Source organism: Scomber scombrus, chromosome 8 (assembly GCF_963691925.1).
Source record: "Scomber scombrus chromosome 8, fScoSco1.1, whole genome shotgun sequence".
NCBI lineage: Eukaryota > Metazoa > Chordata > Actinopteri > Scombriformes > Scombridae > Scomber > Scomber scombrus.
In genome coordinates this window covers 7,943,815-7,970,608 of record NC_084977.1, presented here as the reverse complement: position 1 = coordinate 7,970,608, position 26,794 = coordinate 7,943,815, and the positions used below count along the sequence as shown (strand labels likewise).

The following is a 26,794-nucleotide window of genomic DNA, read 5'->3' as shown; positions in this document are numbered from 1 at the left end:
AGAGAGACATGTGTCTTGTCATGCTGGCACAGTCGTAATCATAGTGGCTGCTGGAGAGATGAACAAGGCCTCTGCCACAGTGTATTATTTGATTGAGCTGCAGATGATAGTCCGCGCTGCCTCATCGTGTAATTAAAAGCTTTCTATTGTGTTCCTCAGGTTCTCTGACAGAGGGCCCGCTGACTGTAAAGTGAGAGAAAAGCCTGTGGAGTTTGAGCGTTACTCAGCGCCACCCCCTCCGCCCATGACAGGAACCAACTCTGACTGCAGACATAGAGCTGCTCCAGCCACTGTGAACCACAGACCCACATCTATCTCTCACAGTGTCCCAGAGTCTGCCCTGCCTCAGCCTGAGAACCACAACCACACCGAGCCGCCGTCTGGATCGAGGAGGAAGCCCCCTGTGCTGGAGAAGCCTCCCCCACCCAGATGCCCAGACTCCCTAGAGTCCTTCACCAGTTCCCAGAGTGAAATCTTCACCCACCGCTCTCCCAACAGTGATCCTAACACCGCCTTCGTCCCCTCCCACTCTCCAAAGGGAGACTCTGAGCACGGCAAAGGACTAGTGGACAAAGGACAAGGGGCAGTGCATCAGCTGTCAACATCCAATCCTCAGCCTGCCTCCTCTCCCCCGGCTTCCTCCTACAGACCTTCAGGGCCGGTGACCATGGAGGGGCAGCGCTCTCCATCGCCCCAGTTTTCCCCCCAGAGACTCAGCGACAAGCCTCCTGTCTCTCTTCAGGATGAAGACTCAAACAGGTAATCTTCACTTTTTCACCTCCTCAGAAAGAAAATGAGAGTTTTCATTCAGCAGCCACACCAGTGCAAACATTGCTGTGAGTGTTAAACCACTTCTCAGTGTAGTCAGAACTTCTACTCATTGTGTCTTTTATGCTACATGTACAAAGGAGCTTATTGAGAGTCAACATGTGAGTGCTATCAAGCCGCAGTGAATTAGAGGGATTCTCCGCATTTCTATAAAAGCCACAGGCGGTTAAGGCACAATTCAGCCCAATGCAGAAAATGTCAAATGTAGTCTAAAGCCACTCTTTTAAAGCTGTTTGTTCATCTTCTTGATTCAACAACTAATTGATATCATCTGTAGGGAATTTATGACTGTACAGACCGATTATTACAGCTAGCAGAAACCAGAGTAGTGGGAGGAGTCCAGGAGTCTTGGATATTCCAGCAATACTGGGCATGGAAAAAATCTCAGTTGCCATCACACAATGAAACTTTAAATCAGCATATGGCTGGAATAACAGCTAAAAAAGAGTTTTGCTCCTCCTTTTCACAGGAAGATTCAAGGAGAGTCTTTCTATAAGATTGTTTTCTGTCTTTCACTCAAATTTCAGGATGGAACATGTGATAGAAAACCAGAATACTGCAGTGAAGAAAGTACCAGTCAGGATTGTGCACTCAGAGGGAGTCACAGAGAAGGAGAATTGTCCATTTTTGCGGCACACCGACTCCCCCGTTGCTGAAGCTGAGAGTCCTGATGTAACCACGCTCGGCAGCCTGGGTAGCAGCGCTTTCACTCGGCAGAGAGACCCCGACGGCACGACGGCTGCTCAGACAGACCTGAAGCCCCCGAGAGACCCGTACATGACCACTGTTAGAGAGCACAACACCTCCAACAGTCAGCAGCCACCGCAGCCCACAGAGGAGCCCGGCGGCAACAGAGGAGGCGTAACCACAGGACTGTCTGAGGACCAGAAGAGAGAGGTGCTGGCCAGGGACATCATGGGGAAGGATAAGTCACTCGCTGATATTCTGGACCAGAGCAAGATGAAGACCACTATGGACTTGATGGAGGGCATCTTCCCTCAGGGGGGGCAGCTGCTGGAAGAATCTCACCATCGCAGGAAGGTGCCAGTAAAACAGACCGCCACTCGGTCTGCTGAGGAAAGGTCAGCCTCTATCTTTAGCTTCTATACTAGACCCAAGAGGGTCAGTGAAGAGTGATTTATAAGAGGTGTTAACATTTTGATGACATTGTTGAAGACACATTTAATATTTACATTTCCTCACCTTGTTGGGTCTTTTAGAGTCTATTTACTGTCATGTATAAACTAAATTCACTCCTGGAAAAAACACTTAACATGTATTCAACTATGTGTGTTGGAGATATGAGGTGAAACTAATTCATATGCATGAATTGCACATCTGTTTGGGTCATCCTGGAAAAAGTTATAGACTGAATTACTGTGACGTCACACTAATAATAGTCATTACCAGCTAGGCAAATGGCAGCCGTCAGTCATTTTCAGCCGTAACTGTAAAATTTAACTGTAAGATATGTGGTTAAACAGAGTAGTCCGACCTATCTGACATTCCTGCTTAGCTTATTTAATGTACTGTGTTGCTTTGCAGGCGTCTTATAAACTAAATCTACCCAACAGCGACATCTCACCGCCGCTCAGACTAACTGGTGGCTGCCTTTGTCATAGTGGAAAGCCGCCTTACCACTGCTGTACTCATTCATACTTATTTGCGCTTACTTTTAATCACTTTTATTAGTTACTGCTTATACTTACCTATATTATATACTTTTTCTTTTTTTTTTGCTCCACGCCTTTAAATTGTATGTACATGACGCAGGGGTTTTTCTTACCCAGAAGTTATTGCAAACAAACATTGTGATTGGTCATACAGAGCCTTTTACTGCGAGACTGTGTGGTCCAAGTTTGATTCATCAAACTTTTCAAGTTTAACTTGTTTAAACTTGCCACCTGTTCATGAGCAGGTGCACGTTCACAATATTTGATCACATACGGAAATGTTACCCAAGAGTCAAAAAAAACAAAAGAATCACAATGTGGAGCTTCAAGTTCTGCTGTTTGAAATCAGCAGACAGATACATAACAAATTTAGCTGTGTCAGTATTCATATGATGGGACCCCAAAACTATTAAAAGAGCTGCAAGCAAAGTGCCATCAGATCAGCTCAAAGAGGGAATGGTTTGACATGAAGTTAGATAATAAGAAACATCTGGCTAAAGCAAAGTGGTCAATGAGTTAGATGGGAGGAGGCAAAAGAGACATGATTGGAGAATATTTTACAGTAGGTGATGTTACACTGCTGGTTGAACAGACGTTCACTTGAACAGATCCAGAGGCAACTGTTAGAAAATGTTTCGAACAACTGATGAACCGTATAAGCTGCCATAAATATGCCAATAAAAGGAAAAGAAATAAGAAATTAAACTCTAAGAACACTATTATGATGATTTGGTGAACAGGATTTTAGTTTAACATGAGATCTATTTGAGTAACTTTATTTTAGTTGATATTGGTAACACATTAAACTCCAAATTCAACCAGATGAAGACCATTTTAAGGGGAAACATTTTTTTGATTCACTGTGGAGAAAGGCAGACCATCTCTGCATGATTCAGTCAAAAGGCCAAGATCATTGGTGAAAAATCTCTGAATTCTTAAGAGAAAATTACTGAATTCAACAAGTTCTCTGAAATCAGTCATAAGTGAGTCTTGAATGAGGTCCAGTATTTGTTTTAACAAGAGTTTACACTTGATCATTGTTTGTAGAGAAACATTGTTTGTTATTTGTATCTCAGGGAAAAGGAGGACAGCATGGCGGCTGCCGTCACCATGGTAACCAGCTCTACATATTACAGTACATCTGCTCCCAAAGCTGAGCTCCTCATCAAGATGAAGGACATGCAGGAGCAGGAGCAGGAGGAGGAGAAGGACTCTGAAGACGAACTGGACATTGATTTGGCCAACAAGAAGGTAACATGCAGCTAGAACCCACTATCCATCTTTAAGATTCATATGATACCAAAACCAGGAGGTATTCATTCTCGAAAGAAAACTAAAAGCAGCAGAAAAAAAACCTTTGTATAGGATCACAGTCCAGTGTTGGTGCTTTAGGCCCTGACAGTATTTCAGCCAGTGCTTTCCACCTATTTCGCTCCCTACATGGACTGCTTACCGGCATGTTCCTCTAGAAATCGCAGAAACAGAAACCTTTGTCCACAGATTCTTCATTTATATGCAGAATCTGTTTATCGAGATTAACGTCTTCCCCTTCATAAAACTGATTATATTTTCATTTTCATCCGCAGCAAGAGCTGATCGACAGCCTTACCAAGAAGCTCCAGGTGTTGCGAGAAGCCAGGGAGAGTCTTCAGGAGGATGTCCTGGACAACAACGCTCTGGGAGACGAGGTGGAGGCCCAAGTCCAGAAGGTCTGCAAACCCAACGAGCTGGATAAGTTCAGGATGTTTGTGGGGGACCTGGACAAGATTGTAAGCCTGCTACTGTCCCTGTCAGGCCGCCTGGCCAGAGTGGAGAACGCCCTCAACAGTCTGGAGGAAGATGCTACTCCTGAGGAGAGGGTTAGTAAAGTAAACGTCTCAGATAGTAAATGCTTCTTTAATGATTCCTCATTCCAGCAGAGAAAACATGCATATTCTCAAATCCTGTTTCTTTTTGTTTTTTTTCCTCTTCAGCGTACATTGATCGAGAAGAGGAAGTTGCTGATCCGACAGCACGAAGATGCAAAGGAGCTGAAGGAGAACCTGGACCGCCGGGAGCGTGTGGTTTTCGACATCCTTGCCAGCTACCTGCAGGAGGACAGCCTTACAGACTACGAGCACTTTGTCAAGATGAAGTCTGCGCTCATCATCGAGCAACGCAAGCTCGAGGACAAAATCAAACTGGGCGAGGAGCAGCTCAAGTGTCTGATGGACAGTCTGCCGATAGAACAAAGGTTGTCCTTTTGAAGAAGCTGAACCCTGTTTGTGGTTGAAACAGCCCCAAACTCTTGAATGATAAAAGGCTAGTTATTGTACTAGTTGCAGTTGAGCGCTATGTCCAGCAGAGGGAGACAGAGATGAGAAATTACAGTGACAAACAGCCTGTTTGGATCCATGAAGACTGCTGCATTTTCTGTCATTTTTCATTTCAGCGTCACACATAGAGCCAAGCACGTCCTACTACTTCACACCTTCTACACCGGACTGACAGCATCCAGAAGTATCTCCTCTGTGAGAGATGCTGCTTTTCCTGGCATCAAACAACCACTGTATCTAAAGTCTTTAATGCCATTTTTTGATTTGTTTTTATTTTAATGTTTTTTTAGTAATTTATTGTAGCCGTTTGAATCCATGCAGGAGGGGACAGTATTTTATCTTCAACTGATTTTGAGCTGCCATGCTACCTGGTGTGTGTTAACACGCTGAGCAACTAGGAGTATTTATCATGTTTTAATTTTTTTTTAAATTCACACTCTGAAATCCTGTTCACGTTTCACATCATTTGAAAATCTGGCCAAATATTTCAACAAACGTGAGGTTTTGGTTAACATTAATGTATAAACTAGTGGCCTTTTATAAAGACATATGTGCCCCCTGCTTTTATCACTGAAGAAGCTTTTTTTTTTTCTTCTGCATTAAAATGAACTGTGATAAATGTGAGGTGAAGTTGGAAGGCTGTAGAAAGTGTGCAGATTCTGGTCGTTTTTAAAGAGCACTTGTTCAACTTCTCTACACAGAAGAAGCACTTCACATTCAGACTTTGGGCTCAAGTGAAATTCACATTTGAAGTGCCTGGGAGTCACCCCATGTCACTGCAAACACTGCCCGGTATTTTATCCACTTTTGCAAGTGCTGTTCTGTTTTATCCACTCACATTCAGATCATCTTATTTAGATTATGACGTGGCCACATATAAGTTGACCAAGTGCTGTTGTTTTGGGTTTTTTCGTATAGGGGTCTTATTACTTCACTGTGTATTGTTACTCACGGTGAAGATGTTGAATGCATAGTTACCACAGTCGTTACTTGACTTCTAGTTTAATTTCAACACTAAAAAAAATTGTTCAGGTTGATCATTTTGCAACCAAAAAAAAATGGAATTAAAATCATTCCAAAGCATTTTGACCAGCTTGAACGTCACTCTAAATTTCAGACTTTAGGGATTAAATCTGTCTCCCGAATGTAAATGTTTATTCTGCACATTCGAGTATGTTACAGTTTTACACGCTTCATGCACTGCTACAGCCTGACTCTTAACACTTTATCAGCTGTGCTACTTTATATCAAATAAAGAGTCTGCTGAATCCAGCCAGTGGTGTCCAATTGATTTCCTGCTGTCGATCAGCTTGTTGTCCGATGTCACTCATTAACTCCACCACACCTTCCTCTCTACTGATAATGCGGCAGGTAAAGACTTTGACATGACCATCTTTACAGCCAGACATTGTGTCGTATAACTGAAGCAAAATGCGGACTATCGCCAGAGTTTTTCAGCATGTGTGGAAGTATTCTGTTTATACCGAGGAAAAACAAAACTGAAGTTCATCGTCAAGGTGAGTAAAAAGGATAAAATGTATCAGTGGTTGCTTTATTTCCTCTACCTGGAAATATTTAATCAGACAATCATTAACCACAGCAACACTCAAACTGACCTGCACATGTACCTGCAGCTACTGAAAAAACAAGCTTTCAATGCAATTTTATTCTATTTTTCAATGTAACTGATGAACAATTGAACTTCATCTTGAACAGTCTTGATGTATATTCCAAAATTTCACGAGGCAATTCTTCACCATAATGATTTATAGGTGTATACTGTGAACAATAGGTCATTTGTGAGAAGCACTCGGCCTATGATGTCTGACTACCTTATGTAACAAAGAGATAAAAGAGTGAAGAAAAGTGAAAGAAAATTAGAGACTTATAAGCAGAATCCTGTAAATAAATTTAAAAAACAACTGAAAAACCCCCAACACATTTAAATGTCATCTTTTACTGTTGGTTTATGTCGTCCGAATTCCTCTCCCACTGTAACAAACAGGATATTAATTGTTGTAATGTAATTTCGCTTAAGGATGAACAATATCCCTTATAGATAAAAGTATCTATCTTTGTGTTAGTCTAGGTGAAGATTCTTACAGTTTGTGTACCGCTTACATTGAAAAGAAAGGCTAATTGTTATAATGGCAGTAAAAAAGATAGTAAGGAAACACAGACACAATAATACTGTACCACTAAAACTTGATTTGTTTATCATTTTTAGTATTTCAAAATGTACATGCACTCAGAGTATAATAATCCTTTTCCATTGTTATTGTAGAAACGTAAGTATACGTCACAACAAATGTACAGTAAGAGTCGAAAGTTTGGCCACTCCTTCTTGTTTGTCTTTAATGAGAAAGTGTGTCCAAATATTTGACTGGTGCTGCATATTAATATATATGCTGGTTAGTGTTTCACAGAGGACATTTTAAAAGCAGAGATGTTACTAATAACATGAACGAGGTCTCTGTTGTATTCAAGTGTCCCAGTAAGTGAGCCAGCATGTGTAACACCAGGACCCTGAAACTGAAGCAGCTACATGGATTTCAGCCATCATTAAGTTTATTATTTATACCTGTGCTTTTCCTACCGTGACATGCTAAAATGTCGTCTGTGAAAAAGGCTTGTTACCTCCTTTCAAAAAATAGATGCTGCACATTAACCAACAGTTTAGATGTGTTGATTTCATGTCTCTGTTTACAACACAGTCAGCGTTTAATTCACTCATTTATCTTCCTGCTGCTGCAGTAAATACTCCTTGATGGGTCAGTTCAAGTTCAGACATTTCTTAAATAGAATGGTTATCCAATGAAACCTGTTTGACGGTGAGGTCTGTGGATTATCAAACCTAATCATGACACTGTTTACCAAAAGAGATGTAGCTGGGAAGTTTCATATTGTTCTTACTGAACATCACAAAAGAACTGGATTGGAGACAGAAATCTCAACTGATTAAAGAACCTAATTGAGTTTTTTTATTTTGTCATTTGAGTAAAGATTTGAAATAACAATAATGCAAAGATAATACAGTTACAGTTACTCTTAAAACTGATGTGAAAATGTGATTGAGAAGATGAAAAGAAAAAACAAATGTGTTAAGAAAAATAATAAAGAATAGTATTTTAAGTTGCAATACATGACATTCAACCACTAGGTGTCCCACTGAAGCACTAGCAACTCAGACAAAGACAAATGTGCACGTCATTTGTTACGTTGTTTACGTGACAAATGTGAGGAAATGTTGGAGTTTAATGTGTTACCAAAGTTGTGAGGAAAAAAAGGTCAAATTCTCTTTGTCTGCATTACGTATTTCTTACCTTTAAATGTTTTCAGAATATTTTATTGTACAGTTCAGCTGTAATTTGAGAAAGTTTGCAATACATTGGCCACTTTGGAAACAGATGTGGAGGACAGGGAGGGACTCGCATGCACCAACATGCAGGTCGCCTTACTCCACTGTATATTTACATTGCAAATAGCTGTTACCTGCCATCCAGTGAGGCTGAATGTTGTATATTGACCCTTTAATTTAGATGTGTAATTTTTAAAAATTAATTTGGGTGAACTGACCCTTTAAAGGTTTCATTTCTGAGGTGAATCCCAGCATACCTTTGGCACAAACCCGACCACTCCACTGACGGGTTTTCCTCAGTGTATTGTGATCACCGTGTTTACAGATCTGAGCATAATACCAGAATATAAATGAGTTTGAGTCCATGTAACACAACTGGATATGTTTGTATTCAGCAGGAGTGATGGATGTGTACTCAACGTGTGACTCAGAGATCCGTCTTTCAGAGCATTAGCGGTCACACGGGGCAGGATGATCTACCTGGCTAACACAGCTCACTGCCAATTCCTGGGCCTGATGGTAGGATTTCTGGCATGGATCCTCATCATGACCACAAACGGCATGAACGAGTGGCGTCTGTGGTATGTGACAGACAAGTCAGTCATCAGCTCAGGTGTGGCCTGGGTGGGTATCTGGAGGGTGTGTTTCTACAGCCACACCCTTCCCAAATTTGAGAACTGTCAGTGGATCAGCATCTCGGACACCTTTGTTCCAGCAGAGATCTCTGTGGCTCAGGTGCTGATGCTGCTGGCGGTGATCTGCGGCCTGGCAGGGAACATCAGCGCTGCATTGGCCATGAGGATAGTCTACTTCTCTGTGGAGGATCGCAGGAATATCCGGCTGGCCTTCGTGCTGGCAGGGACCCTGTATGTGTTCACAGCTGTGCTATGCTTGGTGCCACTGGGTTGGAACATGAGTTCTGTGCTGAACAACAGCACCATAGACTTTCCTCCAGAGTTCTACCTCCCCGAAGCTCCCGCCAGTCAGCAGGTGGGCACAGCCATCGGAGTTGGCATGCTTGCCTCCATCATGATGCTCATCTGTGGGCTGGTTTTCCTCTGCTACCAGTACGTCTGGCAGACCCTGAGCTCAGAGGCCCCCAGAGACACTAGGGACCTACTCAACGGTACCTGGACAGAGACGACGCTATCACAGAAATCTGAGTTGCCAAATGGAAACCAGGGCATCGATAATCCTGGCTTTCAAACTGAGGAAGTGTCATGATGGCAAAACAGAACTTCTATTAATTAAGGGGATTAAGGGACTTTTCATCATTTCCATCTTCAGGAAAGTGACTTCACTCGGCACCTTTTGTTGTTGTCTTTTGACATTATTCGGCAGAGCACTGGCCATCATGCAATATTATGAGATACATCATGAGTTGTACATTAATCCACAATGCCACATGAAATGACAACAGTAATATAACAATCGAGAATTCATTGTCACTGGATCACAAGATGAAAAATAAAAATTGATCGAAACTGCTAGTGCTTGAAAAACACGTGAGGATTCTTATTAAATAGAGTTACTCACATTTGAAAAAGCATTGATTGAGTGTGATATTAAAACCCTGATATGCCCCCCCAAAAGCATGAATGGTACATAAAACTGCTTTGGAGAGTTTACACCTGCAGTTAGAGCACAAATGAAGACCCCTGCTTCATTTATTTAAGTCAAATATAAGTTTAAGAACTTTAAATCTAAGTTTAAGTGGTGGGCCAGTGAGCAAGATTTAGTGCGCAAACATTGGGAATAAACTTCACAGTGAGTTACGAGACATTTTGTGTCCAATAGTTAAATTTTTTAAATGAACAATATTGTAATATTCATAAATTCTAGTGTGTCTCAATTTCAATGAGGAAAAAGGAATAGATTAAATTTTGAGTTTTTTAATTAGGTGAGAAAACATATTAGACATGTACTATTATTCCAAGAAGAGTAGTTGACATGCAGTATGTTGAACTTGTGAGCCAACAGTTGTTAATTTTATAGTTCCAGCCAGTATGAAACAACATTAGATTTGGAGTATTGTCAATTGACAAATGTAAGTCCAATGTTCAATCTCCTTTTGACCTTTAATCAAGTTCTGACAGAGCTGGGGAGCTAACTTACAGTGAGTTTGTGTCAGTACACTTTAACTTTCAACCAAATCTGTGACTGGAGCTGAAGTATATATGCTGTAAGTGTCAGTGTGGTGATTATTCTCTGTGGGTCCAGTATGAGGATACAAGCGATCATGTGATTCACTGTTGATATAAAAAGTGTTGACTATAGTCAATCATATTATGGATTGCAATATGTCCTTGCAGTCATAATCTTAATTTAATTTAATTTAGAGATAACAGCATGCCAGCCACATTCTATTTGAACTTTATTGCTCCTGTGAAGTGAGCACAGTTACTGTACAGCGAACTGAAGCTGTTAGAGTCCAGGAACAGATGTCTGCTGTTAGATGTTATACTATCATAAACTTTATCTTCCCAGTATTTATATCTCCCCAACAGAGCAGTCTGAAAAGAGACCTGAGCCATCTTGTAGTGACTCATCAGCATAATCGCCACACAAGCTGGTGGGAGGTGATGTGACATGTCAAGGTGTGGGCTCCCGACAGGCCTCATGTGAGGAGGGATCTGAGCAGGTCAGGTTGGACTGGGGGCCCTGCTCATGTGACCTGGGTAGGAGGCTGACGAGAGCAGGCATGTGAGTATGAAGAGGGGGCCGTTTCACAGTAGTGATTGTTGCCAGGGAAGTCATACGCACATGCATGCACACACACACACACACACACACACACACACACACACACACACACACACACACACACACACACACACACACACACACACACACACACACTGCACCTCTCTGGAGGCGGCTAGCTGCAATAGAACAAAAGACCCTCTTCAGCCGAGCACAGCTCTCTGTCAAAAACACAAGTCCCACAAGTGGATGAATGGTAGACCTGCTCTGACCACTTCAGGGGGGCGGTGAGGTGTATCGCAGACAAACAAAAATTGCATTTTTGGTGCCAGTAATCTGATTGAGTATAACTAAATATTATGCAGAAACATTCCTCCAGATAAGAAAATTTGGGAGAATTCATTCATCTTGCATACCCTCCTCTTTGTCTATAATTCCCTCCCACTACATTTGTACATTCCCCTCCGCAGATAAGCCTGTCATAACACCCTGAGCTGGCTATGTTTTATCTAATCTGTTATGCTAAGTCATCTTTTTTATCAGCTATAATGGAGGGGTGAAGGTTTTTAGACAGAAAGGTCACCAGTAATGTGTAAAAACTGGAAAAGCCAACAGCAGGGTTTATTTGCTGTGTATTTAAAACTGTAGGCAGATGAACTTCCTCTCAGATTTTTGCTATTCCCAGTGATCAACATCAGATAAAAGTTATAACAGACAGTACTCCATCAGAAGACAGTGGTTGAACGTTACTTTTGAGGTACCTCTACTAGAGTATTTCTATCGTGTGCTTCATACCCAAATACTATAAATACCCAAATAACCAAAATATAAAGGTTACTTTGGTTTACCCTTCATTTGAATGGCAAATTTACAACAAAAGAGCCAGAATAAGTATAAATGAATCAAAGTTACAGAGGCTAAAGTGTCCCACAGGTCAGAAAGTGTCATTTAACAGATTCATTGAATTAACTGTTTAAGGAATACAGAGGTAAAATGATCAGAATGTTGTTTTTTCTTCTTTCCAACTTCGTTAATCAGGGCTGTCAAACATACGGCCCTCGGGCCAGAACCGGCCCCCCACGGGTCTAATCTGGCCCACTGGATAACTTTGCAAAGTATGATGCCAGGTTTCAGGAGCAAGTTAAACTGTGCGGAGCCCATTTCATGTACAATTCTGCTTCACTGCTTCAGAAGTTTTTTCCCCCCCTGAGCAGAATACATATTGGTCATATTTAAACCATTCATATATTGAATATTGTTCAAAATATTGTCAATCAGCAGCTTCTGTGCAAAATAATCTGAAAAAAACACATAATGTTGTTGAAATTGCACTCATTTTTTGAAGACATCTCAGACTGTTTTGTAAATAGATGGTTTATTATAGTAAAGTTATATTACATATATATTATATGTCATTTATAGCAATTATGCAATGGTTTTACTTTTCCGGCCCATTTAAGATCAAATCGGGCTGTATGTGGCCTATTTATCTTGTGACCCTTTGGCAGGGCTCATCCCCTAGGTTAGACACCACTGAGATAAACTGTTTATTATATTCTGTATACCTAACTCAACCAGCTTCAATAGTAAAATGCTGCTACCTTGCATTGTTGCATCAGTATCAACATTTTTTTCTGAAGAATGAAACTTTTACTTTTACTATGTTAAGTACATTATATGATGATAATAATGATAAAACATCTATACTCTGACTGAAGCATTATTTTGAATGCAGGACAGAAAGCACATGAATACTTCTTCCGTCGCTGTCAATTGAAACCATCCTGATCTTATATGTAGCCTAGCTCGAAAACTGTCAATCAGTGACTGTACTGGCAGGTTATTGCTGCAGCTTTACATTTTACAAGTAAAAGTTTTCAGAGCATGTATCTTATCGAGAGATTACTCTATTACTCATAAACAGTTAAGGGGGAAATGTGAATTGCGAGGGCGTTGAAACATTATCAAGCTTGTTTAAATTCCTTTATGGATGTGTTGAGCTGTGGATTTCACAAAACTGCAATATCCAACCTGCTGCACTGACTATCATATTTTATCAGAGTTCTAACTCAGGTCTGGATTATCTCTATCAACATCTGAACCATCAGAATTGAGGGTCATGTTCCAGTCAGTCATCTCTTAAGATAAATAATTTGAGCAAAATGTCGAAGAAATATTTTGAGTGTTTACCTTATCAACCTCCTCTGGGGCAGTTTTGTTTGTTTGCCGTCGGATGTATTTAAAAGTAATTCATGAGAAGACCATTTCCTTTGTGTGTAGCCTGTAGCTGCACTGCCCGGCCCTGCAGCCCTCGAAGCCTCTACGATAATCAAAAGGAACATCTCTGTTGTTTTCACTGCCTCCCTGCTGATAGCTGCCCTCACACTGGGAGACACCAGGCCCTCCCTGTAGCTTGCATGGCATCAAAAGATTGGAGGGTGCCTCTCAATCCTGCTCCCTGCTCCTTGGCTCTACGAGGCCTGACAGAACCACTGTTAGCTTCTTTTTCATCCTCAAAAGTGAAGTCTGTCATGTCTTAGGCCCCTCAGGCATACTTCATTATCTCTCATTAACTTCATCCTATAAGAGCTGACTACACAAAAAGCACCATAGAATCCTCACACATCTGTGTAACTTTACCTGTATGTATGTAAATGATAGAGACAGACATTTTGGAGTGAAGAGAGCAACGGCGGCGGCGACGGTGGCCTTTAACCTTGACAAATTTGTGTAATTATGTCAAAGCAGGAGCCGCGAGGGCAACCTGTTCTACATTCTTCCCAGTCCACACTGGCCATTAAAGCATTCATTAAACACAGCTTAGCTCAGCGAGTGACCAGGAAATCTGATGGAATTAGTCTCAAGCTGTGTTTCCACCGCCGCAGACACACCTGACGAACCAAGACGGCTGTTTTCAGTTTCAAACCCCCCCCCCTTTCCTCCTTCTCCTCCTCCAACACCCCTTCACTGCTCAGCTTGTCGTCTGGTAAGAGGGCGACTGTGTGGACCGCTTCAGACTAAAATAGGTTGCAGGTTTATGTGACTAATGGACGACCAGATGATGAATGGCCAAAAGAGCAGTCATGTTTCCATCTCTGACCTAACTGGAGACAGATGTAGTTGGTGTTTAATACTGGTCCTCTGAACATTACTTAACATATTCAGCATATTCCAAATGCAGACGATTATCTGGCTCAATCAGTGCAGTGCAATAAACTGACAAGAGACAACTTTTCAAAAGAAATTCAATATAGTTCTTTATGTGAATCATCTGAATGTTCAACACAATGCAGCACATAAGCAAAAATAAGCAGGCACATAATCATTTCTGCTTCAGGAGGTCATCTCTATGTTTTTAGTACTCAGTATAATGTACAATCACAGCATTTTAAAAGCTAAAGTGTCATGAAAACAGACTTTATGAAACTTTAATATATATATATATTGATAAGAGAAAAAGATCCTGAAGTCCTTAATCCCGGAATAAAGAATATAAAGCATTTATAAAATATATCTTCAAAAAAATATTCATTTAACTGATAACAGCAAATTCTCTTCAAATGTACTGTTGCATTTTGATTCATTGATTGGTTCAGTTATACAAACAGATCTTTTTTTCCACAAGCGATGAAGCCACCTTTATACAGAATGTCGACTTTGATATACAACCAGTTACTGACATTGTTTTAAAAGCAGTTTGAGGTGCAGCTCTACATGTGATTGTGTTGTGCTGTCGATCTCTATATGCGTTACTTTTTCATGGTTTCGGCTCCTTAAACGTACTCCGACCGCTTCTTGAGGGAAGCATCAGTACTCATCACCTGGTACCTCCGCTGCATCGCAGGCTGAGGTTCCTCTTGTGAACATAAGCAAGAGGTGACCAGGATCAACCCGGCCACTACGAGCAGAAATCCTCCTGCCCAGCCGCAGAACAAGGCATCTCCAAACTCCCATCGTGGCACCACCTCAGGTACTTTATCGTCAAAGAAATGTATCACGGCTAAATGGGCCATGTAGGAAACGGGGATCAGACACAGCACTCCGGAGACCATTCCCAGCACCCCTCCCATGGTGGTTAAAGACCTCTTGGTTCGTTTGCCTCTGTTCCCTCTACAGCTGTTGATCAGGTGAAGTCCAGGTATAGTCACCAGGATTCCCAGCAAGCCCACAGCGAGGGAGGCACACATGAGGATGCGAGCCAGCTTGAGGTCACTGGAAAGGCCCAGCAGGCTGTCATACGATCTGCACTCCATACCCCCGACATCCTGCACCACGCATGTCTCCCACAGACCCAGCTCGTAACTCTCTATTGGCAGCAGCGCAGTGGACATGGTCAGCCACTGTGGTAAGATAGTGGTGGCTAAAGCGCACAGCCACGCTCCGACATACAACAGCATCCCCAGCAGCTCCAAAGCGCAGGCGCATGTGTCCATCTTTCTCTCTCTCTCTCTCTCTCTCTCTCTCTCTCTCTCTCTTTCTCTCTCTTTGACCCCTACGCTTGACAGAGCCACAAGAGTTCTTCTCCGGCTGCACTTAAGATGGAGAGACCTGCAGTGTCCACTTGGGACAGAAGCAGCTCACAACACCTGATAATTAGAGTTGACCGCTTGGGCTCTGGACTCGCTGCTCTTTCACAAACAGTTCCCACTCAGAGGAGCACACATCTTCTGCTGCGGGGAGGAGAGGGGGGCCCCGTTCGGCCCTCCCCTTTGTGGTCCTCCTGCTCCGGCTGCTGTGCCAATGGGCAGCAAGGGCAGAGTCGGAGATAGCCAAGCTTCCACAAGATCATTGTCAAATGCTTTATTTTTCTCTGCCTCAGCCGGCCACAGGGGACACACTTAGACGTAGACAGCAGCTTCATTTATAGGAAAAAAACCTCCTGATGTCCATTTATTGCATCCTGTGTGTTCTCATGGAGAGATAGCAATTTTAGTGTCCAAATAAGCAATTAAAATTGGCAAACACAAGACAGACAGACCAAACAGAGCAGACAGAGATAAGCTCTTCTCTTGAGCAGAGATGCTTTATTAATTTTGTTTTTATTCTGTGATTAAAACTTCATACAAACATATTTAAACTTCCTTCAAAATTGTCCATTCTGTAAACTTATAGAAAATGAATACATTCATAAAGACACTATTATCAGTGTATCATGTGTCTTCTACAGGACATCGTTTACAACCAGTGCCTTCAAGTTCATTAATTTATTATCCATGTAATATCATTACACAAGCAAATTAAATGTGCTCCATGGATAGAAAGATTGATTGATGATCACAGCAGCCGATATAACCAATTATGTTCATCAGTTTGGGATCGTTGTTCTCACACTCCCGCTTTTTGTTGCATGTGACTGAAAATGAAACAACAGTGCAGTTTATTGTGTCCTCTCATATGAACACTACACAGCCTGTGGGAAATCATTGTAGGAGGGTATAGATCAAAGCTGTGATGCGAGAAAATGTTTCCCAGCCACACACACACACACACACACACACACACACACACACACACACACACACACACACACACACACACACACACACACACACACACACACACACACAGCTGTACACACCACGAGCAAACACGAAGACAAAAACGCACAGATAAGATCCCCGGCCTGCTAAACTCCTCCTTCTGTGGAGAACAAAATGCTCAGCTGACTGCCCTGACTGTCAGACTGCAGCAGGAGTGCACTTGTCTGATGCACAGGAATCACTTTTTATCACATCTCCTGCTGAGCCTGTATTTCCTCTCACAGTCTCTTATGAGGAACATTTCCTCAAGGAAACAGGTATGAAGAAAATACTTGTGATAATCCAACCAGTTTGTCAACAGAATCCCCCCCTCGCTGGAAATTCCACTTGATTTTCATGTCACACTGTATTTCAGTCACTGCACCATCAACTGGAAGAAAAGTATGAGGAAATGTTTTATTAGTGTTATTGCAGTTCCTTGTAGACACACATAGGGGTCGACAAATACCCTACAGTACCTAAAATGTCAGCAAAACTGCCTCTCTCTCCCACAACACACACACACTAAGTATATGTTGTGTATGTTATCAACATTGAGTTAGTTTATTATCTGATAATAATTTTCTTATATCTGGTCTTATCGTGTACTTTTTTTAGTGGCCATGGGGAAATCACAGAGAGTACAATGGCTGTGACCCCTGAACTTTTATACTGTTGCACTCGCTGTAATACATTGCTCCTGCAGCTGGTAGGTGTGGACATTTTCCTATAGACAGTAATTGGTTGTGTTATGGATGGAATTATAATGACAAAGATTATTCTCCTTTTTGCTGGGGACCCCCTGTAATCCTCCAATGGACACATCAATAGCCCCCCACTTTAAAAACAGCCTATATAATACATTACAGTGTAAACTACTGCAGAGTGTGTAGGGGACAGCAGATGGCGCTGCTGCATCACTCACACTACCTGAAGTCAACAACAAACCGCACTGTCGCTGCTTTCCTGATGTTGTCAGTACATTTAAATTAAATTAAACTTCTTTAAACTAGGATACTGACCCACTTCAGTCATGTCCCCTTTTTTTGAGTTAATGAAAATAATAATTTATTAGGCTATATGAAGGTACCGGCCCGTTATGTCATGCAGGTTAAATAGAAATGAACAGTTTTGTCCCGCTGTCTTTTTATAATCCCTCTGTTTCTGATTGAGTTAAAGTTAATGTAAATAAACTTTACATAAACGCTAGTATCGATGTTTTTTTCTTCTTCTCCACAGATAATGATCTTTAATGAAAGTGTTCAGCACTGAAGTTCCCCTATTGGACAGAGGAACTCGCTCAGTCGTACGTCCGACCCGTTTATGCAAATCCGCTCTTCCCGAATATGGACACGGAGGAATGAAATATGGTGGAGGAGGCGAACATGGAGGACCGAGGACCGTGAGAGCGCGGCGGTGGCGGCGGCGGCGGTGTTTTTTTGGGGGGGGAGTCGTGTGAAGAAACGTGGATGTACCTCCAGCGGGACTTTTTTTTTTTTTTTTATCTCCGACGGACAACTTCGGTGGAAAGTTTTGTATTTACGTCTCCATTGTTTTGCGCCGACAAGTGCGTCGAGGTAGAGTTGGTTGTAATGCAGTGAAGACCGACTTTTCGGGGGGATAAAAAAGCAGGGCAGGGGGGGCTTCAGCCCTCTCACCATCCCGACGCTATGCCGTGGGTCAGCGGCGCTAAGCGGAGAGAGAGCTCGGAGCTGCCGCTGCCCGCGGGCTGGGAGGAAGCCCGGGATTTCGATGGCAGAGTGTTTTTTATCGACCACAACACCCGGCAAACTTCATGGATTGACCCCAGAGATAGGTATGCTAAAGGCCTGGGAGTGTTGGGATTACACACAGTCACACAAAGTAAGATTAATCCAACAAGTCCTCCTAACAAACAGCCTTCATTTACAGGAGGAGATGCCAGGGCGGCCGGAGAGAGGGAGGGAGGGAAGTAGGGAGGGGGGCGACAGAGGGAAGGCAGTTGTGTTTTGTTTTTTGTGGGGGGGGGGGCAGGACAGTATATTTCCCTCCATTCCCTTTAATGTGATCCAATGTAGCTACGACCCATGGATCAGCTGAGATTTGTCAGCAGTCGGCCTCCCCACATCTTGAAGAAGTCCCCATGCAAACACGGGATGTAACGCCCATGGTCACCTACCGTGCAGCTGCTTCTCCTCTCTAATGCTTTACCAGTGTGTCTCTGTTGTCTGACTGGGTTAGACAGCAGATCAAGCCTTTCCTTGCTTTGTTATGTTTCACAGGAGTTGGGTATCAGCAAACAGCAAACCCACTCATGCTACTGTACATGTATGAGTCCTGCTCACCTGAGTTTGTACTTAGGCTATCTGTCTCTTGATGATCTTGAAACTTGATGTCTGTGTCAAACCTCAATCATTCAGACTCATCAGTAAACTCAGTAGATTTATGACTTCCACTGACCTTAAACATTCCTGGTTCACACACCTAACACAGAGAGCTATTGTTATCCAGCCCCCCCTTTCCTTTTCATAAAAAAACAAAAAAAACACCTCCTTCAGACCAGTGTGTCAAGACCTAGCTCTGAAGTCTCCTCTCGATAATTCTGCATTTCAGTCCAAAAAACACTCTTTAACTGTGTGTGTGTGTGTGTGTGTGTGTATGTGTGTGTCACTAGATTTGAGAATGGAGCACAAGCACACGGCCAGAGCTTTAAACTTCAACTCCCAGAAATCTTTGTGAAAGTATGTGAGGAATGCTAGTTGGGCCACTGGGAAAGCTGCAAGGATGTGCTTTTGTGGGGACTGGGATTTCACCAGCCCAGAAACAGGCTCGATCAGGCATTCACGGCAGACTTTGTGAGATTACTGGGAATTATAGCGAGTGTTTGACTCTGCTGTGCTATGAGGGAAAAAGCAAGAAAGTCACAATGCTTCACAGAGTCCAATTTAAATGTCTCTCTTTCTCTGTGTGTGTGTGTGTGTGTGTGGAACTTTGATTATCCTCTTCTCCAGCAAACATTTAAACCAGATTTCTTGCAGCTGATTTCAGCAGTGGGAATGTAGTAGCTGTATGTAATCTAGATAAGAAAAAACCTGATTTCCTTGAAGCCCACCCCACCTCCTCCTCCCTGCAAGTTGATTAACCATTGTTATGTGAAGCTGATAGCCATTCCAAAAGATCTTCAAGTCGTCAGCGTTTGAGAGAGGGGGGTGGACACTGGCTTCTGTTTGTTTTCTTCCTTTTCTTTACGTTTGCATGACTAAAGAATGTTTTCTGCATTCGTTCCGGTGCTGCTCAGTGATTTATAGGTTATCTCGACCAGAGGAATCTCTTCTGTCACCACCTGATACTGACTTTCCAATAAATCACGTCACCGTGCAGCACTAAAGTTGACTTTATGCTAACGTGCAACAGATACAAAAAGGTGTCAGCTCTTCAGTCGTCGTTGCTGCTCTCTTCACGGCTGCGGATAAACGCTCTGTTTGCATGCCACTTGAGCATGATGTGTTTGCGGTCTTCCCTTTTTTACGTGCGGCAGCTGCTCTACAACGAAAAAATCAAAGGCTGATAGTTTGAGGATGGTTGTCTGGTATCAACCGCATGTTATCGTAGGCCATCATCATCATGAGTTACAGGCTTTAACCGAGTGTGACGCACTGCTACATGAGACCACGTCCCAGATTTCGAAACAAAGCGATTGTGATCGGATTCCTGACGTTGTGTGGCGGGGAATCAGAAGAATGAACCCAGTGCGGTCAGGTGCAGGGATCTGTCAGCGTAATGGGAGCTTAGTCAGCTTTGACTGATACTAGCATCAGTTGGATAAGTAGGGCTGAAATGATTAGTCGACTCACAGATAGGTTGATCGACCAAAAATGAAGTGGCGACTAGATAACCACAAACATTTCAAACATTCTCTTGTTCCAGCATCGCAATTATGAAGATTTGCTGCTTTTCTTTGACTTATGTACGTTTAAATTGAATATCTATGGGGTTAGTCAAACAAAACAAGCTAGTTTGATGAACATAATGGGAAACTTTTGTACATTTTTGAAATTTTATAGATCCTAAAGTCACTTGAGAAAAAAATCATAATGATCCGTAATTGCATCCTTGGAGATAATGAAGATTAGTTGTTAAAAATGAAGTTCGTACCGAGCCAGATTTCCCAGACCAGTTTTAAGTGTTTCTTGGTCATTTGTGTCAGTTTGTGTTGGAGACTGACATGACAAGTGTGACACTCAGAGGGGGCTGAAAACCTTATTTGGCAAGAATGAAACCTTCATGTTTTTGGCATAACATGATCTGTGTTTGAAGCCAAACGCAGGCCTGAGGAGATCCCCCTCAACTTCTGATGCTCAGGAAATAAAAACTCAGTGTAACACCTTGTGGGAGGCATCGCCGAGCAGGTACGACCGTCCTTTGATATAACAGCTCCCGGTGAGGGTCGTCTGACGCTCGGGAGCCTCAGGTCTGCCATGCTGCTGGGAGGCGTGTCGCCGGCGGATCATCGCTTAATCACTAAAACACAAGAGCCATTGAGCTGAAACATAATTGTCAATGATGATCGTGATGTGCTGCAATGGAGCCGCGTATCAGCCAAAGTTCAAGTTTGTTCCTGCTGGCACGGCGGACGTCTTGCAGGCAGCAGAGAGGCAGGACGAGGCGGTTTTGGTTAGATGACAGCATGTAGTGAAAAATTGGATTGATGTGTGAATGCAGTGCGCAGATAACTGGGAAACTTGATGGAGTACCTCTCAGTCGGCACACATCTTACTGTACTGTCTGTGAGACGGCCTGTAAACACTTTGCAGACCCTTTTACATCCCCTGCACTCATTAGCGTCACCCCCTGACAATGATTACGTCTTAAAAGGACAGTGGATACCTCGAGCGGCTAGGGGGGCGGCCCCGCCAGCTCCTGCCGATAAGCCGAGCACTTCTGTGGGGCTTTTTTGTTACTGTGGAATGAGCGTTATGTCAGGCATGCCTACACTAATGCCCAGGGGCTCTGCTTGCTTGCGGCCCCAGACAAAGCAGCAGAACAGAGGCAGTTCCCACGTGTCTGCCTCCTCCTCTCCATCCAGGGCCCTGTAGGCCTCCTTTATTAGCTCTGTTATGCAACAGCCATGGCCGGCCTGCCGCTCAGCAAAGGGAGGCCTTTATGCTTGGTCACAAAGCACACCAAATTCAATTATTCTGGAAAGGGTGAGCTGTGTTTCCAGCACCGAAAGGTTATTCACATGCGCTGAACCCCGCTGTTATTTTGCTTCCCCCAGTGTTTTCATTATGATGGCTCTTTTTTTGTCTTTTGGTTGTGGGGGGAGGTTGCGAACACGCCATCGCTTGATCCTGTGTCATTTTGCCCTATGTGTTTTCTGTGTTCTTTTTCATGGGTGGACAATGTGTTTGTCTTCAGCTCTCACCTCGCTCCTTGTCCTGGAAGTTCAAACCTCTTTCCTCCAGCAGGCCGCCTCTTACAATAAGACCACCACGCCTCATTGTCCAGGTTCCCCAACGGACTCCATTCATATCAGTGTGATTCACAACACTGAATAATCACCTGAATATGACTTTGCACTATTTTCTACAACTTTGAGTGTGTGTGTGTTTGTGTGTGTGTATTTGTGTTTGTGTGTGTGTGTGTGTGTGTGTGTGCGTGCGTGCGTGTGTGTGTGTTGAATTTCCTTCTTCAGACCTGTAGGTTGCTTGTGTTTTTTGTGTATATTGTGAAGAATGCTACCTAAACAGGACATGCCAAACTCAGTGGACTCGCGTAGAGCTGTGGGACACCATTGTTGTTTTTTTCCCCCTTCCACATATTTGCACAATACTTATTCAAAAAGAAAGAAAAATGTAGTTTACAAGTAACACTGGCTCTGCTTGTTTGGTGTGTATGTTTCTGTACTTTGCACTCAAGCTTTAAAAACCCACGTTTGTGTTGGAGGTGAAGGGTAACGACAAACTTACTTATTCAGCAGGTTTTTATGAGGTTGTAGTTGATAGTGCTCACTCTAGAATTCAGCTAACACCTGGCATCTATGTAGCAGTTATGTTGTAAGCACATATAAAGATTTATTATTCATGTTCAGCCTTTGTCAACAATCCTAACTTTTCCCTTGAAGACATATGTCATAATAAATATGACAAGATTGATACCACTTGCTCAAATGGTATGTTAAATGTGACAGGAAACAAAGCCCAGTTAGCTATTTCCCCTCATTTCCAGTATTTATGCTAAGCTAAGCTAACCCGCTAATGGCTGTAGCTTCATAGCTAACGTACAGACACAAGGAGGATATTGATTTTGTTCTTTGACTCTGGCTAAGAAAGCAAAATATTGTGTACTTTTTGATGAAGTGGCAGTCCTATCTGCTTTTTGACAAGCAAGTATCAGATTTTAATACTTTGAATCCTAATACAGCCCAATGAAACCCACAAGAAAGCTTCTATTGGAGAGACGAAATGCTCACTACCATTAAGTTCATGATTGTGGTCAATATTATAGCTTAGAGTCCACATTTCTTAAGCAGGACAGTCCTCGCAGCCTTGAGAACTGTTGTGACAGTTTTACTTTTGTCACAGTTGACCCAGCTCTGTTCCGCTCCCCGTGAGACGAGCCCTTCCCCATGTGTCCAGACGCTGTCTAAATGCGCACAGAGACAGAGATGTCGGTCTACTTATAGGAGACCTATTTCCATAAGATTCGACACATAATGGGAGAAGCGGGTGTCCGTTTGTCCGTCAGCTGCTTCAGGCCTCGCTCTGAAATGCTGCACCAGGCTCTCGGAGAGGCTGGACATAAGTGGCATTCCTCCCAAAGTTGTTTTCACATTTCTTTTTTAACACAGAATGGAATTTTTAGACCAACAACACTTGTGGCCTTTTACTCAGTGACTGTGTCTGTCCCCCCCCCCCCCCTCTAGAGATGAGCTAAGAGAGAATAAAAGCAGGTGGTATTTGTGGTGCATTTATTGGAGTTATAAAAAAAGGGGGAACATGCAGAATTTAATGTTATCGCCTCGTGTCCATGTACAGCACTGCCTCAGTGTCATCACATTTATTGCTTTTCAGTTCACATGTGCCTTGATTCTTATTTGTAGATTTCGGCAGCTGGTTTACAGGGAAGACGATAAAAGACGTGGACTTTCCGCAGTTGGTTTGTCATTGTGATTTCTTTGTGATCTCTAACAGTCCTCCACTGTGGTTGAGTCTTTGTATTGTATCACATTAGTGTTGGGTTTATTTGTACAGTGAACCTTTGCACAGCTAAACATCCGCGTCAAAAATTCATCCTATGCGCACTCCTCCTCTGGGAAGCCCTCATGAGGCTGCGGTGACAACTTGTCTAAATGAACACAGTTGGTGGAGTAATCATCGACATGCCTTTTAATTTAATATGAACTGACTGAACCGTATGAAAGGCGGCAGCGGCAGGAGCGCCTTTGATTGTTTGTTAGCAGCTTGGAAACATGTGGCTGTCAAGTCTTTGAGTGGTTAGTGTGCTCATTGTGGTCACCATGAAGGATGGCAACCCGAATGCAAAGTATTAAAAAACCCCGGCTTCTTGGCTTCAACTGCGTTTTCAAACAATGTCTCTATTGATTTTAACAATAATTTAACACATACCAGTATATGTGTACATCTATACACATACGCACAAGAATACAGGACACATGAATAGAATATCCAGTACGGCAACAGAAGATTTAACCACAACATCCTCCACTCGTACACACAATCCAACCCCCAACCCACCTCCAAAAAAGGAAAAAAAATTGGTTTAGGATCATATTAGGTCAGTTTAAGTAGATCTTATATGAATGTACAGATGTTGCAAAAAAAAACCTTGGATGGATTTAGATGTTGAACGGTCCCCAAATGTTGTGAAAGAGTAGCTGATTACACCTGATAGCATATGTGATTTTTTTCTAAGGGCAGAGTCGTAGATAATTCAGACGTCTATTGACTCATACTGAGCCTACTGACCTTTTTCCATGACAGAGCAATAACTCTTTTGGCCCATGACAAATGTATGTCTAAAAACATTTGTTGTCTCCTTCTAATGTTATGATTAGCTGGATATAATCCAAGTGTGAAAATCTTTGTGTCTATAGGTATTTCTATGTATTATATGTCCTGGATTCACCGTCTTACTGCTTCCTATTTCCTTTTCGCATTTTGATACACATATCAGATGTATCACTGTCGTCTTTAATGAGCTTCTCTGGAGTTACAGGAATATTATTTTAGGTGTAATGCCGAGTCAGCTGTTTGACACTTCTTAATTTGCACATTGTTGTACCCGAGGAACAAAGGCTGAGGAGCTGCCGGGGATGACCAGACCAGACGAGGTCCGCTAGGCCCAGACTCCAGTTTCACATGCCTTTCCCATGCAGCGGCCCGTCGCCAGGCAAAAAAAAAAAACGGGGGTGGGGGGGGCTGCTGCAGATAGAAATATCCTCTGGGACTACCCAGGATGGCACAGATTATTCTAGATTTAGCAAACGTCTTTGACAACTAAATATATTTTGCTGAGAAGTTGCGAGACGCGAGCAGGCTCTGCCGCATTTCATTCCTCCACAGCTGAACATACTTGTCATTCTGTCAGTCTCTCTTTTTCTATTTCAGATATCTGTCTCATTTTCTGTTTCCTCTTAGATTGAAAGAGGATCCTGGAGAATGTGTTGTATTTTAGAACAAAACTGAAGCCCATTAATAACCATTTAACTGCTGGCAGAGCAGCTTAACTGACCATACCAGTGTTATTTTCATTTTTAAGCCCATTAATGCCTTACAAATGTGTATTTATATTCTTTCCATTACATTTTCAGTTAATCTTTGGATCTACAAAGTAAGAAAACAGTCAAAAATGTTCATCACAAGTTGACAGAGCAGAGGTGATGTCTGTGAATGTCTTGTTCTGTCTGAACAAACCAAAGCTATGCAGTTCACTATGACATAAACCGAGATAAGCAGTGTATGTTCACACTGGAGAAACCAGGGAATGCTTTGAGTTCCTGCTGACTCTTATGATTCCTTTATTATCAAAATTGTTCCCTAATAATCAGTTAATTGTTTTAGCTCTGGAACTTCATCCAGTTAAACCTGATTTCTGCTGTTTAGATTTGGCATGAGGTTTGAAAAGGTGAGGCTGCAGTTTGGCACAGTGTTGCTTTGAGCTGAACTCTCATAAACCAAAGTATTCGAAAAATGGAAAATTTTAGAAGATGGAACGTTAAAGGATCACTGAAGTTTGTACAATATATCCAAAGGGGAACATGAATGTCTTTGCCAAATTTTATGGTGATCTATCCAATAGTTGTCGGTCTGTCTGTCTGTCCTCTGCGTATCTCTTGAACTGTTCATCTGATCAACTCCACATTTAGAGGGGGTCTTGCTGGGGACTCAAGGGAGCGCAGTGTCAAATTTGGTGTGATTTAGACACACGATATGTTTAATATTAATAAACTTTGAATGCACTAGCGATCAGTGAGCTGCTCCGCTCTGTGAAGGGACTGGGCGGAGCTTCAGGGCTCTGGGACAGACCAGAGACGAGGCGACAAGTCAGAGAAACATGCTATAAAGAGAGAAAGTAGACGTTGAAAACAGCTTTTAAACGAGAATGGACACTCTGACCCTGTTTCTAGACTGAAAACGTAGCGTTAGCAGCGAGTGACCATGCATGAGGCGTTCAAGTACATGGTTAAGTGTAGGTCACCTGCATTTTGGAAGTGCTTGGAGCCCAATACACAATGACCTTAGTTACATAATGTGACCCTCCACTGCGACAACAACAATTTTACCTCAAGCACAATGTGCAATAACTGCATAATCACTTGATTTTATATTCTATTTTTCTAGTTATTTACTCATTCAAACCACAGTTTCTTTTAATGTGTGCATGTGAGTGAATGGACGGATGAGTAGAGTGAATGGGGTATAGTTTTCCTTTTTAAGAGAGACAGAAAATGTCATTGTATGTTAACATGCAATGACAATAAAGGCATTCTATTCTAGTTATGCGTGTAAAACGGAGCAAATATGTCCACAGGCAGTTAAAAACCAGTTTGTCTCATATGCTCCGAGACCGTGGAGATTGTGAAGCGCCACTATGAGACAAAGCACAAATATTTTGAGCAAACATACTCACTCAAATCCAAATGGAAGGCTCAGAAAACTGGAACTATCTAACAGCCCAATGGGATTGATCGACTTCATTTTATTTTGAAATGCCCTTGTTTTAGGCTACATGAAAATAAGAAAACAGAGTATTTATAGAGTATTAATATCATCTATGTGTAATAGAATGTTAGTTTCTTTAATGTTGTTGCTATAAATACTGATTCACACCTCACATCAGCTTTATTAATGTTTCTGGGGATCACAAAAGTCATTAGGATGCGTCCACTGGGGACCA

General features: G+C 42.4%; 4 protein-coding genes across 6 annotated transcripts in view; 3 read left to right on the top strand and 1 right to left on the bottom strand.

Annotated features, from left to right (window-relative positions):
* shroom2a (shroom family member 2a) overlaps positions 1 to 6,088 on the top strand; it is a 34,295-nt gene extending 28,207 nt beyond the window's left edge. For both annotated transcript variants that reach the window (XM_062423773.1, XM_062423774.1), the window contains 5 exons: positions 160 to 759; positions 1,356 to 1,910; positions 3,578 to 3,752; positions 4,088 to 4,360; positions 4,475 to 6,088. In XM_062423773.1, the coding sequence (XP_062279757.1) occupies positions 160 to 759; positions 1,356 to 1,910; positions 3,578 to 3,752; positions 4,088 to 4,360; positions 4,475 to 4,747 (1,876 nt within the window). In that variant the 3' untranslated portion in view covers positions 4,748 to 6,088. The remainder of the gene's footprint in view (positions 1 to 159; positions 760 to 1,355; positions 1,911 to 3,577; positions 3,753 to 4,087; positions 4,361 to 4,474) is intronic.
* A 161-nt stretch (positions 6,089 to 6,249) lies between these two features.
* cldn34a (claudin 34a) lies at positions 6,250 to 9,474 on the top strand. 2 transcript variants are annotated; one of them, XM_062424665.1, is made up of 2 exons: positions 6,250 to 6,333; positions 8,570 to 9,474. In XM_062424665.1, the coding sequence occupies exon 2, from the start codon at positions 8,646 to 8,648 to the stop codon at positions 9,396 to 9,398; it is 753 nt and encodes a 250-aa protein (XP_062280649.1). In that variant the 5' UTR covers positions 6,250 to 6,333; positions 8,570 to 8,645; the 3' UTR covers positions 9,399 to 9,474. The 2 variants fall into 2 exon arrangements, with proteins under 2 accessions (XP_062280649.1, XP_062280648.1); XM_062424664.1 differs by having other exon boundaries at positions 6,264 to 6,333; positions 8,573 to 9,474.
* Positions 9,475 to 14,650: 5,176 nt separating this feature from the next.
* Positions 14,651 to 15,310, bottom strand: LOC133985070 (putative claudin-24). The gene has a single exon (XM_062424628.1). The coding sequence runs from the start codon at positions 15,308 to 15,310 to the stop codon at positions 14,651 to 14,653; it is 660 nt and encodes a 219-aa protein (XP_062280612.1).
* Positions 15,311 to 17,828: 2,518 nt separating this feature from the next.
* The window catches only part of wwc3 (WWC family member 3), a 29,400-nt gene continuing 20,434 nt past the window's right edge, over positions 17,829 to 26,794 (top strand). Inside the window, exon 1 of the mRNA XM_062424455.1 lies at positions 17,829 to 18,212. Coding sequence (XP_062280439.1) covers positions 18,067 to 18,212 — 146 coding nt within the window. The 5' untranslated portion in view covers positions 17,829 to 18,066. The remainder of the gene's footprint in view (positions 18,213 to 26,794) is intronic.